This window comes from Saimiri boliviensis, chromosome 8 (assembly GCF_048565385.1).
Source record: "Saimiri boliviensis isolate mSaiBol1 chromosome 8, mSaiBol1.pri, whole genome shotgun sequence".
Classification (NCBI taxonomy): domain Eukaryota; kingdom Metazoa; phylum Chordata; class Mammalia; order Primates; family Cebidae; genus Saimiri; species Saimiri boliviensis.
Window position 1 is genome coordinate 114,901,617 of NC_133456.1, and position 15,249 is coordinate 114,916,865.

General features: G+C 42.0%; 1 protein-coding gene and 1 long non-coding RNA gene across 3 annotated transcripts in view; one reads left to right on the forward strand and one right to left on the reverse strand.

Moving 5' to 3' along the window:
- The window catches only part of IL2RA (interleukin 2 receptor subunit alpha), a 50,612-nt gene extending 47,883 nt beyond the window's left edge, over positions 1–2,729 (forward strand). The window contains exon 8 of one of the 2 annotated variants that reach the window (XM_003939041.4): positions 526–2,729. In XM_003939041.4, coding sequence (XP_003939090.1) covers positions 526–550 — 25 coding nt within the window. In that variant the 3' untranslated portion in view covers positions 551–2,729. The remainder of the gene's footprint in view (positions 1–525) is intronic. The other variant, XM_074405105.1, reaches the window with a different exon arrangement.
- LOC120367626 (uncharacterized) overlaps positions 1–15,249 on the reverse strand; it is a 57,066-nt gene that overhangs the window by 33,534 nt on the left and 8,283 nt on the right. The window contains exon 5 of the long non-coding RNA XR_005581958.2: positions 12,641–12,739. This is a non-coding gene — a long non-coding RNA (uncharacterized LOC120367626). The remainder of the gene's footprint in view (positions 1–12,640; positions 12,740–15,249) is intronic.

A 15,249-nucleotide genomic window follows, 5' to 3' on the forward strand; every position in this document is an offset into this window, starting at 1 on the left:
TAAGGCAAGCTAAGAGTGGCAGGCCTATTCAGGTTAGCCCTCAGTTTCACACCTACCACACAATGAATGGAATTCTGCTGTGAGAACCACAGAGCACAGGAGAACTTGGGTAGCCAGTCATGGCCTCTGGAGGGATGGAGAAGCCTTGAGGTCAGATTTTAGCGTGTGGGAAGACGACAGTTCACTGGGGTTGGGGTGGGGGGTTACAAGTTAGCAAATCAATTAGTCTAAAGTGGAATGCTCTACCAGGCGTCCCCAGACTTTTTACACAAGGGGCCAGTTCACTGTCCCTCAGACCGTTGGAGGGTCGCCACATACTGTGCTCCTCTCACTGACCACCAATGAAAGAGGTGCCCCTTCCTGAAGTGCGGCGGGGGGGCCGGATAAATGGCCTCAGGGGACCGCATGTGGCCCGCGGGCCGTAGTTTGGGGACGCCTGCTCTACCCACTCTGGTCTAGGATGGGGACCACATTTTTTTGGTGCTGTGTTACACATATGACCATGACTTTGTTACACCACTACAGGAGGAAGAGTAGAAGAACAATCTAGAAAACCAAAAGAACGAGAACTTCTTGGTGAGAAGCCAAGAACAGACAACAGAAGTCATGAGGCACCAAGCGAAATCAGGAGCTGAACACTTGCCCAGGAGACATCCCCTGTGCTCACCTGGGTTTTGGAAGCTCTGAAGTCACATCGCAGGACACGGGGCAGTGGCAACCCTGTCTCTACGCCAGCTCAGTCCCATCAGAGAGCGAGCACTACCCACTTCCAAAGAGCAATCCCGTCATTGAAGAAAAGGGCAAAACCACCAGAACTCTCCATCCTATTTACATGTATATGTGTCATTAAAGCCTGAATGGTATGGACCTCTCTCCATGCTCTATGTAGTATAGAGAAAAGTAGGTTTACATTAATGTCGTCCCAACTCTCCAGTTCAGGAATCCCAAGGAAAGCCCTCGCACTAATGTGAATGCACAACACACACACTCTACCCTACATAGCTAGACAGCGTCCTTCTGGCTCCTTCCTCAGCCGCTTCTGACTGCTGACTGTCCCGTTAACATCGCCTCGTGAACATCCTTTAAGAGCTATGGGTTGTCACCCAGAAATCGTTTTACCCTTGGCTCGATTCTCTAAGCTGACCCCCTTCTACTGAGCCTTCAGTCTTGAATTTCTAAAGAACAGAGGCCATGGCAGAATAATCTTTGTAACTTCAAAACAGGGCAGCCAAGCCCATGAGGCAATGTCAGGAACAGAAGGATGAATGAGGTCCCAGGCAGAGAATCGTACTTATCAAGGTTTTACTTGTGCATTACTGAGAGGCCTCTTGAAGAGTTAGTTTCCCAGGGATTGCTATGAATAATACTCTGAATTTGGCCTGCACTCATCTGATGTTTACAGGTGAACATACAAACATCAGTGTGTACATTTTCTAATAAGTGTCTAAGAACACTGAAAAGGGATCAGCACATTCAATGTTTATGGAAGGAAGGAAAGAAAGAAGGAAGTGAAAAGGGAGAAGGGAAGAAGGTCATACTGGTGGAATGTAACCATGGAAAAGAGCACATCAGGCCAGGCATGGTGGCTCAGGCCTGTAATCCCAGCTCCCTAGGAGACCAAGGTGGGAGGATCTCTTGAGGCCAGGAGTTTGAGACCAGCCTGGACAACATAGCAAGACCTCATCCCTACAAAAAATTAAAAATTGGCTGGATGTGGTGTCATGCACCTGTAGTTCCAGCCACTCAGGAGGCTGAGGCAGGAGGATCGCTTGAGCCCAGGAGTTCGAGGCTGCAGTCAGCCATGATGGCACCACTGTACTCCAGCGTGTGCAACAGAGCAAGGCCCTATTTTTAAGGAAAAAAAAAGAAAAGAAGAGCATGTCAGCAGTCCTCGAACATTACCAAAAAGTTCAGCATATCAGAATCACCTGGAGGCCTTGTTAAAACAGTTCGCTGGACTGATCTCCAGAATTTCTGAGTCATCGGTCTGGGAGAGAGCCAAAGGGTTTGCATTTCTAACAGTTCCCAGGTGCTGCTGCCGCCGCTATTCAGGGAACACACTTTGAGAACCGTTGTGTTATCCCTCTGCACACCCACCCAGTCTCAACTCCCACGAAAAACTCAGCTTCAGGAGCTGAGATTCCAGTGCGCGCCCTGGTTCCATGTCTGGTGTTACAGCTCCCTCACAAATGCGCCAAGTGGACATTCTAGCTCAGCAACATCACACAGTTAGGGACATGAATGGAAATTATTCATTCATGAAACTATCAGCCAGTTTTCATTTCTGAAGGGGCAGGAGAGTGTTAGGAAAAATAACGGGCATTTTTCAGCAGGGTCCAGGTTCAGATTAAAGAACTATTTCTGTCTTTTTGATGACCAACCACATGCAGACTCACCTATGCACCCTCCCCTTCCCCCTTCAGGTATATGTTTTCTAAGCTGAAAAGAATCTCAGACCAAAATATATATATATGTATGTATATATATGTAAATCTTACTTGAGAAGAATTGAATTACTCCTTTTGAGTGTTGAGTGGTCTATATGATCAAAACTTTTCCATGATAATACTAAGGTGTTATTGACCATTTCATTCTCCTTCTCTCAAAAAGGTACGGTGGAATTTTCCAGACGCTATGTGATATGTGGTGGTGATGTCATCACTCTGCTGTTAATATATAATCAATTTATTGCTATTGTTTATAAATGAATAAATGATATTTTTTAAAAAGTCTTGGTTTTTGTTATAAATATGGTAAGTATTGCTAGCTATAACATACGTAACCAAAAACCCTTTACAGTTTTTTAATTTTAATTTTTATTTTTTTGAGATGGAGTGTCACTCTGTTGCCCAGGCTGAAGTGCTGTGACATGATCTCGGCTCACTGCAATCTCTGCCTGTTGAGTTCAAGCAATTCTCCTGCCTCAGCCTCCCAAGTAGCTGGACTACAGGCACCCACCACCACACCCAGCTAATTTTTGTATTTTTAGTAGAGATGGGGTTTGACCATGCTTGTCAGGCTGGTCTCAAACTCCTGACCTCAAGTGATCCATCCACCACGGCCTCCCAAAGTGCTGGGATTACAGGTGTGAGCCACAGCACCCAGTATGGGATTCTCTATACTTTTAATAGTTTTAAATAACATGCAAAGGTCCTGTCAAGTGGCCAACAAGCACATCAACATCACTGGTCATTTCAGAAACATAAATCAAAACCACAGTGAGACACACTTCATACCCCCTGAGATGACTAGAGAAAGAACAGGAATGCTCACAGATGGCTGGCAGGATGTCAAACGGTGCAGCCACCTGGCAAAGCAGAGATGGCCATTTCCTCAGGAAGCTAAAGATAGATGTCCTATGACCCAGCAATTCTATTCCTAGGTACACATCCAAGAAAGACAAAAACATATGTCTAAACACAAACTTGTACACAACTGTTTATAACAGCATTGTTCATACTCTCCAAGAGGTAGAAACATCCACATACCCAACAACAAATGAATGCATAAAGGCTGGGCATGGTGGCTCACGCCTATAACCCCAGCGCTTTGGGAGGCCAAGGTGGGCAGATCACTTGAGGCCAGGAGTTGGAGACCAGCCTGACCAACATGGTGAGACCCCAGCTCTACTGTCTCTACTACAAATACAAAAAATTAACTGGGCATGGAGGCAGGCATCTGTAACTCCAGCTACCAGGGAGGCTGAGACATGAGAATCCCTTGAACCTGGGAGGCAGAGGTTGCAGGTAGCCAAGATGGTGCCACGCACTCCAGCCTGGGCAACAGAGGGACTCTTCGCTCCGAAAAAAAAGAATGGATAACCAAATCATGGCATAGCCCTACAGTGAAGTATTAGCCACAGGCAGGGATGAACTATTGATCCATGCTGCCATTTCGATGAGGGTCAAAAACATTATACGAGTGAAGGAAGCCCCACACAAAAGGTCACTATTGTATGACTCTTTTTTTTTTTTAAAGACGGGGTTTCGGGCTGGGTGCGGTGGCTCATGCCTGTAATCCCAGCACTTTGGGTGGCCGAGGTGGGTGGATCATGAGGTCAAGAGATCGAGACCATCCTGGTCAACATGGTGAAACCCCGTCTCTACTAAAAATACAAAAAATTAGCTGGGCATGGTGGCACGTGCCTGTAATCCCAGCTACTCAGGAGGCTGAGGCAGGAGAATTGCCTGAACCCAGGAGGTGGAGGTTGCGGTGAGCCAAGATCGCGCCATTGCACTACAGCCTGGGTAACAAGAGCGAAACTCCGTCTCAAGAAAGAAGAAAGAGAAAGAGAGAGAAAGAGAGAGAGAGAGAGAGAGAGAGAGAGAGAGAGAGAGAGAAAGAAAGACGCGGTTTCACTATGTTGGCCAGGATGGTCTTGATCTTCTGACTTTGTGATCTGCCTGCCTCAGCCTCCCAAAGTGCTGGGATTATAGGCGTGAGCCACCGCACCCGGCGTATGACTCTTTTTATATGAAATATCTAGAATAGGCAACTCCCTAGAGACAGAAAGCAGATTCGTGTTTGCCAGGGGATTTTTCTGGGGTGGCAAAAAAGTTTGGAAACTAGAGAAAGGAGATAATGGCACAACATATTGAACACACTGACAGCCACTGGATTGTATGCTTTATCACGGTTCATTGTGTGTTATGTGAATTTCACCTCAACTTTTTAAAAAGGAGATCCTGAGACCAACAGATTTGAATATTGCTTATCTTACGATTCTCAGAGAAGGGTTGTCAGCCCAGAAGGATCATCCTGAAGTCTTTATGCTGACTTTAGCATTTTATGAAGTAAGTTTTCAGGAGACCCTGAATTTTTGTTTTCAAAAGCTAAAAGTAGCATGTTACTAAAGTTTATGGAAGACTCTAATTCAGCATTCTGTCAAGAACGTACAATGTGCGTAGCTCCCAGGAAGCCTGCTGTTCCTGATGCAGCACCAGACCCATCGAGAGTTGGTTTTAGCTTTTACTCACTGGTATTCAGCCAATTATGAGTTCCTGCCAGTGATTTTCATGGAGGGTTGTGTTGGCTGGCTCCCAGTGTGCATCCTCATAATCAATTAATTTGCTGTGGGTTGAAAACCTGAACAAACTGAAAGTCAATCACTCTTTTTAGATCTGTAGAAGTAAGATTATAGGGTAGCTCACTGTCCCCAATATTGGAGAGGCAGATAGGCTGATACAGGGAAATCACAACTTCCTGGAGCAGAAGCAAATGTCCTCTCCAGTCTTGTTGACTCAAACTAGGTCTCCTGTCTATGCCTGCACTGCCACCAGAAGATATGAGATGATTCTGATTTCATAAGGCCAAAGCCGCAGACCCCACTCCTAGAATCAGTAATAAAGAGATCTTAAAAGCAGCCAGAGAGAAATGAACCATTGCAGAGAAACATAAATAAGGATGACAGATTCAGGCAATTCTCCTGCCTCAGCCTCCCATATAGCTGGGATTACAGGCATGCACTACCATGCCCAGCTAAGTTTTGTATCTTTAGTAGAGACGGGGTTTCACCATGTTGGTCAGGCTGGTCTTGAACTCCTGACCTCAAGTGACCTTCCTGCCTCAGCTTCTCAAAGTGCTTGGATTACAGGGGTGAGCCACTGTGCCCGGCAATAACCACTTCAAATGTAAATTGTCTACACATCCCAATTAAAAGACAAAGATCGTAAGATTGGATTTTAAAAGCAAGAATAAATATATCCATACTATAAGAAATCTAAAAATTAATAGTAAAAAGATTGAAAACACTTAGCACAAGAAGGCTGGAGTGCTGCTATATCAGATTAACATATTTGATTAACATATCAGATTAACATGTTTGAGAGTAATGAATATAGCCAAGGACAAAGAAGGTCATTTCGTAGTGCTAAAAGGATCAGTTCTCCAGGAGGCCTAATGCTAGGACTGTTAGGGCTGCTATGCATTTAACACCCGAGCTTCAAAATACATAAAGTGAAAACTAATTGAACTGCAAAAGTAAATAGTCAAATCTGGGACCATCATGGAAGATTTCAAAATGCTTCTCTCACTCTCAGACACGGAGAACAAGTAGATAGAAAACCTGATAAAATATAGAGGACTTAAATAACTATCAACCAATTTGACTTAATTGAAATTTACAGACAATTTACCAAACAAAGACTCAACGCATATCCTTTTAAAATGCATAAGGAACATTTATCACCATAGGCTGTTTACTAGGACATTTTTTTAAAGCCTCCACATCACACTCTTTAGGATGGCTGTTATCAAAAAGAAAACAGAAAATAACAAGTGTTGGCAAAGATATGAGGCAATTGGAACTCTTGTGCACTGCTGGTGGGATTGTAAATGGAGCAGCTGCTGTGGAAAACAGCATGGCAGATGCTCAGAAAAAAAAAAAAAGAAAGAAAGAATTGCCATATGATCCAGCAATTCCATGTCTGGGCATACACCTGAAAGTATTGGAAACAGGGTCTCAAAGAGTTTATAGCAAAGTTATTCTCAATGGCCCAAAAGTGGAAGCAACCCCAGTGTCCATCAGCAGATGAAGGAATAACAGAGCGTGGTACATATGCATCATGGAATATTATCGAACCCTACCAAGGAAGGAAGTGTTGACACAGGCTATGGCATGGATGAAGCTAGAGGACATTAGACTCTGTGAAATAAGCCAGACACGACAGGACAAACACTGTATGATTGCATTTATCTGAGTTCCTTCCTTAGAGTAGTCAGATTCACTGAGACAGAAAGTAGAATGGTTGTTGCCAGGGGCTGGAGGAAGGGGAGGAGGACTTATCATTTAATGGGAACAGCTTCAGTTTTGCAAGATTAAAAAGTTCTGGAGAAGGATAGTAGTGATGGTTGCATAGCAATGTGATTGGACTGAATGCTGCAGAATTGTGCACCTGAAAATGGTGACGATGGTGAGTTGTACACTGTCTGCTTTTTACTACATTTTTAAATATATATATACACTGTTTGACTCCATTTATATGAATTCATAGAAAATCCCAACTACCCTGCAGTGACAGAAAGCAGATCAAAGACTGTCAGTGAAGATGACAAAGGAGCATTATCTTGATTGTGGTTTTATGGGTGCGTACTTACGCCAAAACTTACTTAACTGTGTACTTCGAATATGTACAGCTTTTTATATGTTCACTAAACCCCCAATAAAACTCTTTCTTAAAAAATTACCTGTTTGGAATTCCTAGCCAGGTTCTGTTTTTTTGGACTGATCCCTGAGTGAATCTCTCCTGGTCTCACCAGCCTGCAGTTCAGATGAAACCGTGTTCTTGGTGATACCGCGTGCACACACAGTCTTTTTCAGAGCCTGCAGACTCAGATAAGACCGTGTTCTTGGTAATAACCTGTATACACACACACACACACACACACACAGTCTCCTTCAGAACCTGCAGGTTCAGATGAGACCACGATCCTGGTAATAATCCCCACCCCACCCCCACACATGCACAGTCTCCTTCAGAGTCTACAGGTTCAAATGAGACCATGTTCTTGGTAATAACCCCTCTCTCTCTCTCTCTCTCCCTCTCTCTCTCTCTCTCTCTCTCTCTCTCTCTTTCTCTCCTTCAAAGTCTGCAGGTTCAGATGAGACTGCACTCTTGGTGATAGCCCATATGTGTGCACACACACACACACACACACACACACACACACACACGTCTCCTTCAGATATGTTTAGGAGTCCTCAGTGTCTGACTAGACAGCATTCCTGGGCTCCACCTACGGGAGGGGAATACCCTCCTCCTTCCCACTATATGTTGTGTTTTATTACCTGGGCACTAAGACAAGTGACTCTGTCCTAGAGTCTCACAGAATCCTTCATGAATCCTGCATCCCCAGCTTCTGCCCGCAGCTTTTCTTTCCATAGGTTTTTGACGCAGACCCATGGAAGAATTTCTGAGACAGGCATCAGGATGTCCTCTGTGTTGCTCCCTATTCTTCTCCCCCAGCCTCACTCCTCCAAAAATGCAACTAGAGTCACAGGTCCTGCCCCATAGGTTTCCCAGAGGTGCCCAGATCAATCTGAATTCTAGTGGGGAACACAGGTGATCGGAAACCCCCATCCACGTGCCTCAGGATGAGGATGTAACACCATCTGTTAGGACCTCTGGACTCTAGGTTCTTTATGTGTTCATTTCACAAATATTTAACACCACTCCTTAAGGAAAACCTAGAAACAAGAGGCTTGATTGCTCTTGGGACAAAATGATGTGCAAAGTGTTACAGTGTGGCAGAGTTCCTACGTTAAGGCTCCAGACTGTATGCTCTGTTCTCATGCAACACCTACTCGTGGACTTGTGAGAACAAAGTCACCAGGTGCTGCTCTGCTGGGTGCCAGGAACACTCCACCAGGTGCAAAACCGAAAAGGTGGGGGAATGTGGGACAGGCAGGAGAACTGGTTTCCTTCCCACCCACGCCACTCTCTGCCCTCACTGTGAAGGAAGAGAAAAGGAAAAGAGGGATGGTGAAGTCTATGCCCCAAGTCTGTGCTTCTTGATGCTTTGCAATTTGTGGAGGAAAGATAGGTTCTAATACCTAGAATAGATTAAATTGTGATTCCCAAAAACCTAAGGCAGTCAGGCTGCATTTTGGAAGCAGCAGCCAGGAGTACAAGTCCTGGCCCACGGGAAGGAGGAAAAGTGGGAGAAAGCTCGAGATAGCCCTTTGAGTTTCCCTCGGGCAAACGTGGCCTGAACGAGATCCAGCCTCAGTGACAGAGCAGGACTCTGTCTCAGGAAAAAAAAATAAAAATTAATAAAAAAAAAAAAACAGCTGAAAACATTATAGAAGTATGATAGATGATTAATTTTTTTTAACATTTTTCTAAATTCTGTAATACTTGTGTTATTTGCAAACTTTTCAAAACATGCAATTTGGCCGGGCATGGTGGTCAAGCCTGTATTCCCAGCACTTTGGGAGGCCGAGGCGGGTGGATCACGAGGTCAAGAGATCGAGACCATCCTGGTCAATATGGTGAAACCCCGTCTCTACTAAAAATACAAAAAAGTAGCTGGGCATGGTGGCACATGCCTGTAATCCGAGCTACTCAGGAGGCTGAGGCAGGAGAATTGCCTGAACCCAGGAGGCGGAGGTTGTGGTGAGCCGAGATCGCGCCATTGCACTCCAGCCTGGGTAACAAGAGCGAAACTCCGTCTCAAAAAAAAAACCAAAAAACCAACAAACAAAAAAAACATGCAATTTGTTGCCCTTTATTTTATCATTATTTTACCTATAAAAGGAGAGAAAGGCTATGGTCCAATCTGCTTTCAGTGACCATTAAGACCCCAAACTGCTTTCTGTCCATTCTTTAACTCATTTTATTTTTAATTTGTGTCTTTTGTCATTTGAGAAAATAGTCTGGGATGGGCAAGTGGCACTGGTGTTCACTAAAAAATATATTAAAAGTCTGGCTACAGGGTTGTGCATTTTAATGCTCAATTCAAAACAATTAGTATCCTCAATTTTCTCTATTAATTTTGTTTCAATTTCATTGACTTCTGCTATTTATTATTTTCTTCATTCTGTTTACTTTCAGCTTTATTTGCTTTTCTTTTTATACTTTCTTTAGGTAAAAGCTGCGATCATCGAATTGAGATTTTTCTATTTCTCTAATACAGGAATTTAATACTATAAATTTTCCTCTAAGCACTGATTTGGCTGCATCCCTCAAATTAAGAAATGCATTTTCATCCCATTCAGTTGAAAAAATTCTACCTTGTGATTTCTTCCTTGACTTGTGGATTATTCAAAAATGTTTTGTTGAATTTCCAAATATTTGATAATTTTCTAGCTACCATTCTATTAATGATTTTCATTTTACTTGCATCATGTAGATAATATATTTTATATGATATGAATCCTTTTATGTTTATTGAGACCCAGAATAGAATCTATTTTCAATGGTTGAGAAAGGGCTCTCTTTCGGTGAATGTTCCATGTGTAATTGTAAAAAATGCGTATTCTATCTGCCGTTTGTTGGATGAAATGTCTTGATAGTGTTTTCAATCTTCTATATTCTTACTCATTTTTTTCATCTACTTGTTCTAGGAATTACTGAGAGAGGAGAGTTGGCCCACACTTCAACCATAATTACAGATTTTTTTAAATGTCCCCTTTTAGTTCCATCAGTTTTTGCTCAATGTGTTTTGAAGTTCTACTGTTAAGCACATTCACATATAAGACCGTAATGTCTTCCTGATTCACTTACCCTGTTAGTATGTGATGTCCTTCTTTATCTCTGGTAATATTCTTTATCCTGAAGTCCACTTTGTCTGATATTAATATAGCTCTTTTGGGTTTCTTTTTATTAGTGTTAGCATGGTGCTTTTTTTTTCATTGTTCCACTTTCAACCTGTCCATGTCTTTATATTTATAATGGGTTTGTTGTAGTAAGAATATAGTTTGGTCCTGCTTTTTAAAATCCAATCTGATAATTCATCTAATTTCTGGAGCTGTTTAAACCATGTATATTTAATTTACTTATTGAAATGCCCGAATTTAAATCTATTATCATGCTACGTGTTTGTCCCATCTATTCCTTGTTCCTTTTCTTCTTATGCCCTTCCTTATTTTGATTAACTGAGGTTTTTGTTTTGTTTTGTTTTGACACAGAGTCTTGCTCTGTCGCCCAGGCTGGAGTGCAGTGGTGTTATCTTAGCTCACTGCAACCTCCACCTCCCGGGTTCAAGCAATTCTCCTGCCTCAGTCTCTGGAGTAGCTGGGATTACAGGTGTGCACTATCACCCCTGGCTAATTTTAGGATTTTTAGTAGAGATGGGGTTTCACCATATTAGCTAGGCTAGTCTTGAACTCCTGACCTCAAGTGATCCACCTGCCTCAGCCTCCCAAAGTGCTTGGATTACAGGCATGAGTCACCACATCAGCTGATTTTTCTCCTCTCTTTTTACTCCTTAAGTTTCAGTGTGGATAATTTCCACTGATCTCTTTTCATGTTCACCAATTCTTTCTTCTGCTACATTCATTTTGTGAATAAGCCTGTTGAAGGAATCCTTTAAAGCTGAGACCATGATTATATTAGTTTGCTAAGATAAGCTCTATTTCCAAATACAGTGACATTGAGGACTAGGCTTCAATATGTAAATTTTGGGTTACACCAGTCAGTCTATAACAATAATTTTCATTGCTCATGTTTCATTTAACTCTTTTTTTAGAGTTTCCATCTCTCTGATTAAATTCTCTGTCATGGGTTGTCCACCTTTTCACTAGACTCTTTAACATATTAATCAGTTAAAACCTCTGCTAGTTTGAGCATCTGCACCATCTCTCTGTCTGGTTCTGTTGACTGTTCTGTTTTGTTTGATCTTGCTTTTTGGGATCTCTTACAATTTGGATTAAATGCTGAACTTTGTGTGTAAAAGCATAGCAGAGACTGAGGTAAATAATACACCTAGAAATGGCATGTATCTTCTACTGTCGGTTGATTGCTGTGGGAGCTGTTTCAATTTAGGATCTACCCAAGGCTGGATTGATGGGCACATGTGACCTGGGCTGTAACACAGGGTTTCATTGCTTAGCAGGGCCCTGAACTTGGTTTGATGCTCTGCTGTTACCATGCTGAAATTCTTAGGAGTTTTGAACAAGAGACCTTATATTTCCATTCTGCACTGGGCCTTGCAAATTATGTAGCTCATAAGTGTGAGTTTTTACCTGATTCAGAAAACCTGGAGATAAGAAGCACTCTACAGAAATGATGAACAAGTCAGGAGGACTTTATGTTTCAGCATCACTAAGTTACAGAGTCTAGATGGTTAAGCAAATATATCCAGCCAATAAGATAGTGTTTTTTAAAAGCCACTGAGATCTGCTCTGGAAATGGAAGGTTAGAGACTACTAATAGAACCAGCCATTGCCTCAAAGACCTAAATCATAAAAATTTATCAATTAGGCCAGGTAGATAACATGAGTAGCCAGAATTTCTCTTTAAAATTGGACTTACCAGGTTAAATGAAGAAATGATCAATATGAATATGCTTTTAATGATAGAATTCTTAGAATAAACTTGTATACTTGTAACTTTATGAATGTTCTTTCTATTATGTTATAAATTTGATTGATGTTTCTTATAATAATAAACTTCTTTCTCTTTAAATATATAACATCACTATATGTTCTATGTAACATAATGAAATTTATTTTAAATCACAAAAATGTGATGAGGATGCGGGGATAGGCTTACTAGTATGTTAAAATTGATGCAAATAAATAATATACTATATGTTTTTCCATCAGAAAAATAAAAACACTATAGCGAATACAAAAGAAATCTACAAGGGAAAAAAAAAAAAAAACGCCTATTGGAAATGTAATTTCTCCTTTTAGACATATTGTCAGGAGAAAAGTTAGTTGTCAGGGCCTGGCGTGGTGGCTCATGCCTGTAACCCCAGCAAGTTGGGAGGCCAAAATGAGGAGAATCCCTTGAGCCCACGAGTTCAAGACCAGCCTGGGAAACATAGGGAGAGTTGGTCTCTTTAAAAAAAAAAATTAGTTGTTAGAAAAAAAAAAACAAAAATAGTGATGAACAATATAGATGTTCTCCTTCACATTCAGTAAATTCTAAGAAAAACAGCCCAGGCTGGTTTGGTATTTCTGGTGCCAGTGACTCACCCTCTTTCCATCTTGTTCCTACTCTATGGATGGCTTGTGGCTTCTATTTTCAAGAGTCCTCATGGATCAGTATTACTGCTGGAACTCCAGTCATTATGTCTGCATTCCAACCAGAAAGAAGGAGGAAGGGTTTAGAATGGCACATTTTCTCCTTTCAAGGACATTTCAATTAAGTCACAAGATATAAAGCATATCTTTTGTTTTTATATTTATTTTGCATCCGTAAACAAAATTTGTGTATTGCTTTTAGGAGAGCATGTAGAGAGAGTTTCTGAAATCAATGTACCATCTTTTAGGTCTAACAGTTTTCCCTAGCTGAGCCACCCTCGTCTATCAGGATCCCAATTCTAAATCTGTTATTTGAGCCACTGCAGGGGCTCATGCCTGTAATCCCAACACTTTTTGGGAGGCTGAGATAGGAGGATCTCTTGAGCCCAGGAGTTTGAGACCAGCCTAGGTAATATAGCGAGACCCTGTCTCTTTAAAAAAATTATTTTAATTAAACTAAATTAAAAAGATAAACTCCATTATTGGTTTTGTATTTTGGAAACAGTTTCATTTTAGAAGACTGTTTATTTTATTTATTTAAAACAGCTGTCTTGGGTGGTTTTAAAAAAAATACTTTATAACAGCTAAAGATAAAATTTAGGGAAAAAAGATAAATGACTCTAACTTCAGAGAAATAAATAAAATAGTTTTAGATTCATTAACAGCTTATGTTTCAACTTAAAAGCCTATAAATTCTTACATTTAAAAAATTATGACATCTATAAAATGTTATACCTTATAGACATTTATTCTTAGCATTTTAGGTCAAGGACTCTTGAAATAACTAATAAATAATTAGTTGTCAATTTAAAAAAATAGGCTGGGCATGGTGGTTCACGACTGTAATCCCAGCACTTTGGGAGGCCAAGGCAGGTGCATCACTTGAGGTCAGGAGTTTGAGACCAGCCTGGCCAACATGGTGAAACCTTGTCTCTACCAAAAATACAAAAACTAGCCGGATGTATTGGTGTGCTTCTGTAGTCCCAGCTACGCAGAGGCTGAGGCAGGAAAGTCATTTGAACCCAGGAGGTGGAGGCAGAGGCTGCAGTGAGCCGAGATTGTGCCACTGCACTCCAGCCTGAGTGACAGAGTGAGAAATAAATAAGAAAATAAAATGAAATAAAATTCATGAACCAAATTCATTTCAAGTAAATTAAATATTTCTGATTTGCTAACATGGTAGGGGAATAGAAATACTTCTAATAGTTGCCTGGGCTAAAAGAAGATTGCTGTGGACTAGATGTTGCAAAGGCTATGTCTTGACTTTGATTTGCATGAAATTTTGATTTTTTTCTTTTTCTTTTTTTTTTTTTTTTTTTTTTTTTTTTGAGGGAGTCTCACTATCACCCTGGCAGTGCAGTGATACAATCTCCTGGCTCACTGCAACCTCCACCTCTCCTCCCTCAGCCTCCTGAGTAACTAGAATTACAGGCATGCACCACCACACCTGGCTAATTTTTATATTTTTAGTAGAGATGGGGTTTCATTCCTGATCTCAAGTGAGCCACCCACCTCAGTTTCCCAAACTGCTGGGATTACAGGCATGAACCACTGTGCCTGGCCAGATTTTTATATTCTTTTCTAAAACAATAATCATTATTTATAAACTGGGAGATTTTACACAAAGACCTATAATTTCAAAGTCTCTTCAAAAACTAAAAATATGCTGACACAGTGCCTCATGCCTGTAATCCCAACATTTTGGGAGGCCAGGATGGGAGGATTGCTTGAGCCCAAGAGTTCAACACCAGCCTGGGCAACATGGCAACATCTCATCTCTGCAAAAACAGAAAAATTAGCCTGGCAAGGTGGCGTGCTCCTGTAGTCCCAGCTACTCAGAAGGCTGAGTCAGGAGGATCATGTGAACCCAGGAGGTCGAGGCTGCAAAGAGCTGTGATCACGCAACTGTATTGCAGGCTGTGCAACAGAGCAAGACCCTGACCCAAAACCAAACAAAAACCAAACTAAAAACATTAGCGTAGCAGACACACATGCATTGCTCTCCTAGATTCTACTGCAGCTGGTAGCCTACTCGTCTGGTGCCCCGCCCCCCGACCCTGTGGCCCATGCCCTGTAGGCATTGGGGTTTGTGATTCCCAGATACATCTTGGGTTTACATTTTTTAAACCTTGAGATTCTGTCACTCACTCCTTTCATTTTCTCCTGAGATCATTAAGAGATGAACCAAAAAAACAAAGGTGAAGGCAGAAATCTCTTCAAAGATTTCCCTTCTCCCAGGTTTGTACAGGAGACAAGGCAGAGAGAGAAGGAAGAGAAAGGGCAACCAGTCTTTGGTGAGGTGAGGGAAGGGGCCGCGCTGTGTGCTTAGGAGGTGACGGCAGTGGGGGTGAAGCAAGCAGGAGGGGACCTGAGTCACTTCCTCGTGGGGCACTCCACATTCTCGTTTTACCAGCTTAGTTGGGTGTCGATTTGCTGTAAGAAGGGACAGCTAGAGACCCAGAACATTTCTCCCAGCTGTTGGGACTTCCACACAGGGCGGGGTTTCTGTCCTCACTGTCTGTTCATGGGACCTCCCCACCCGCCTTCTCCCTCCTCTGGCA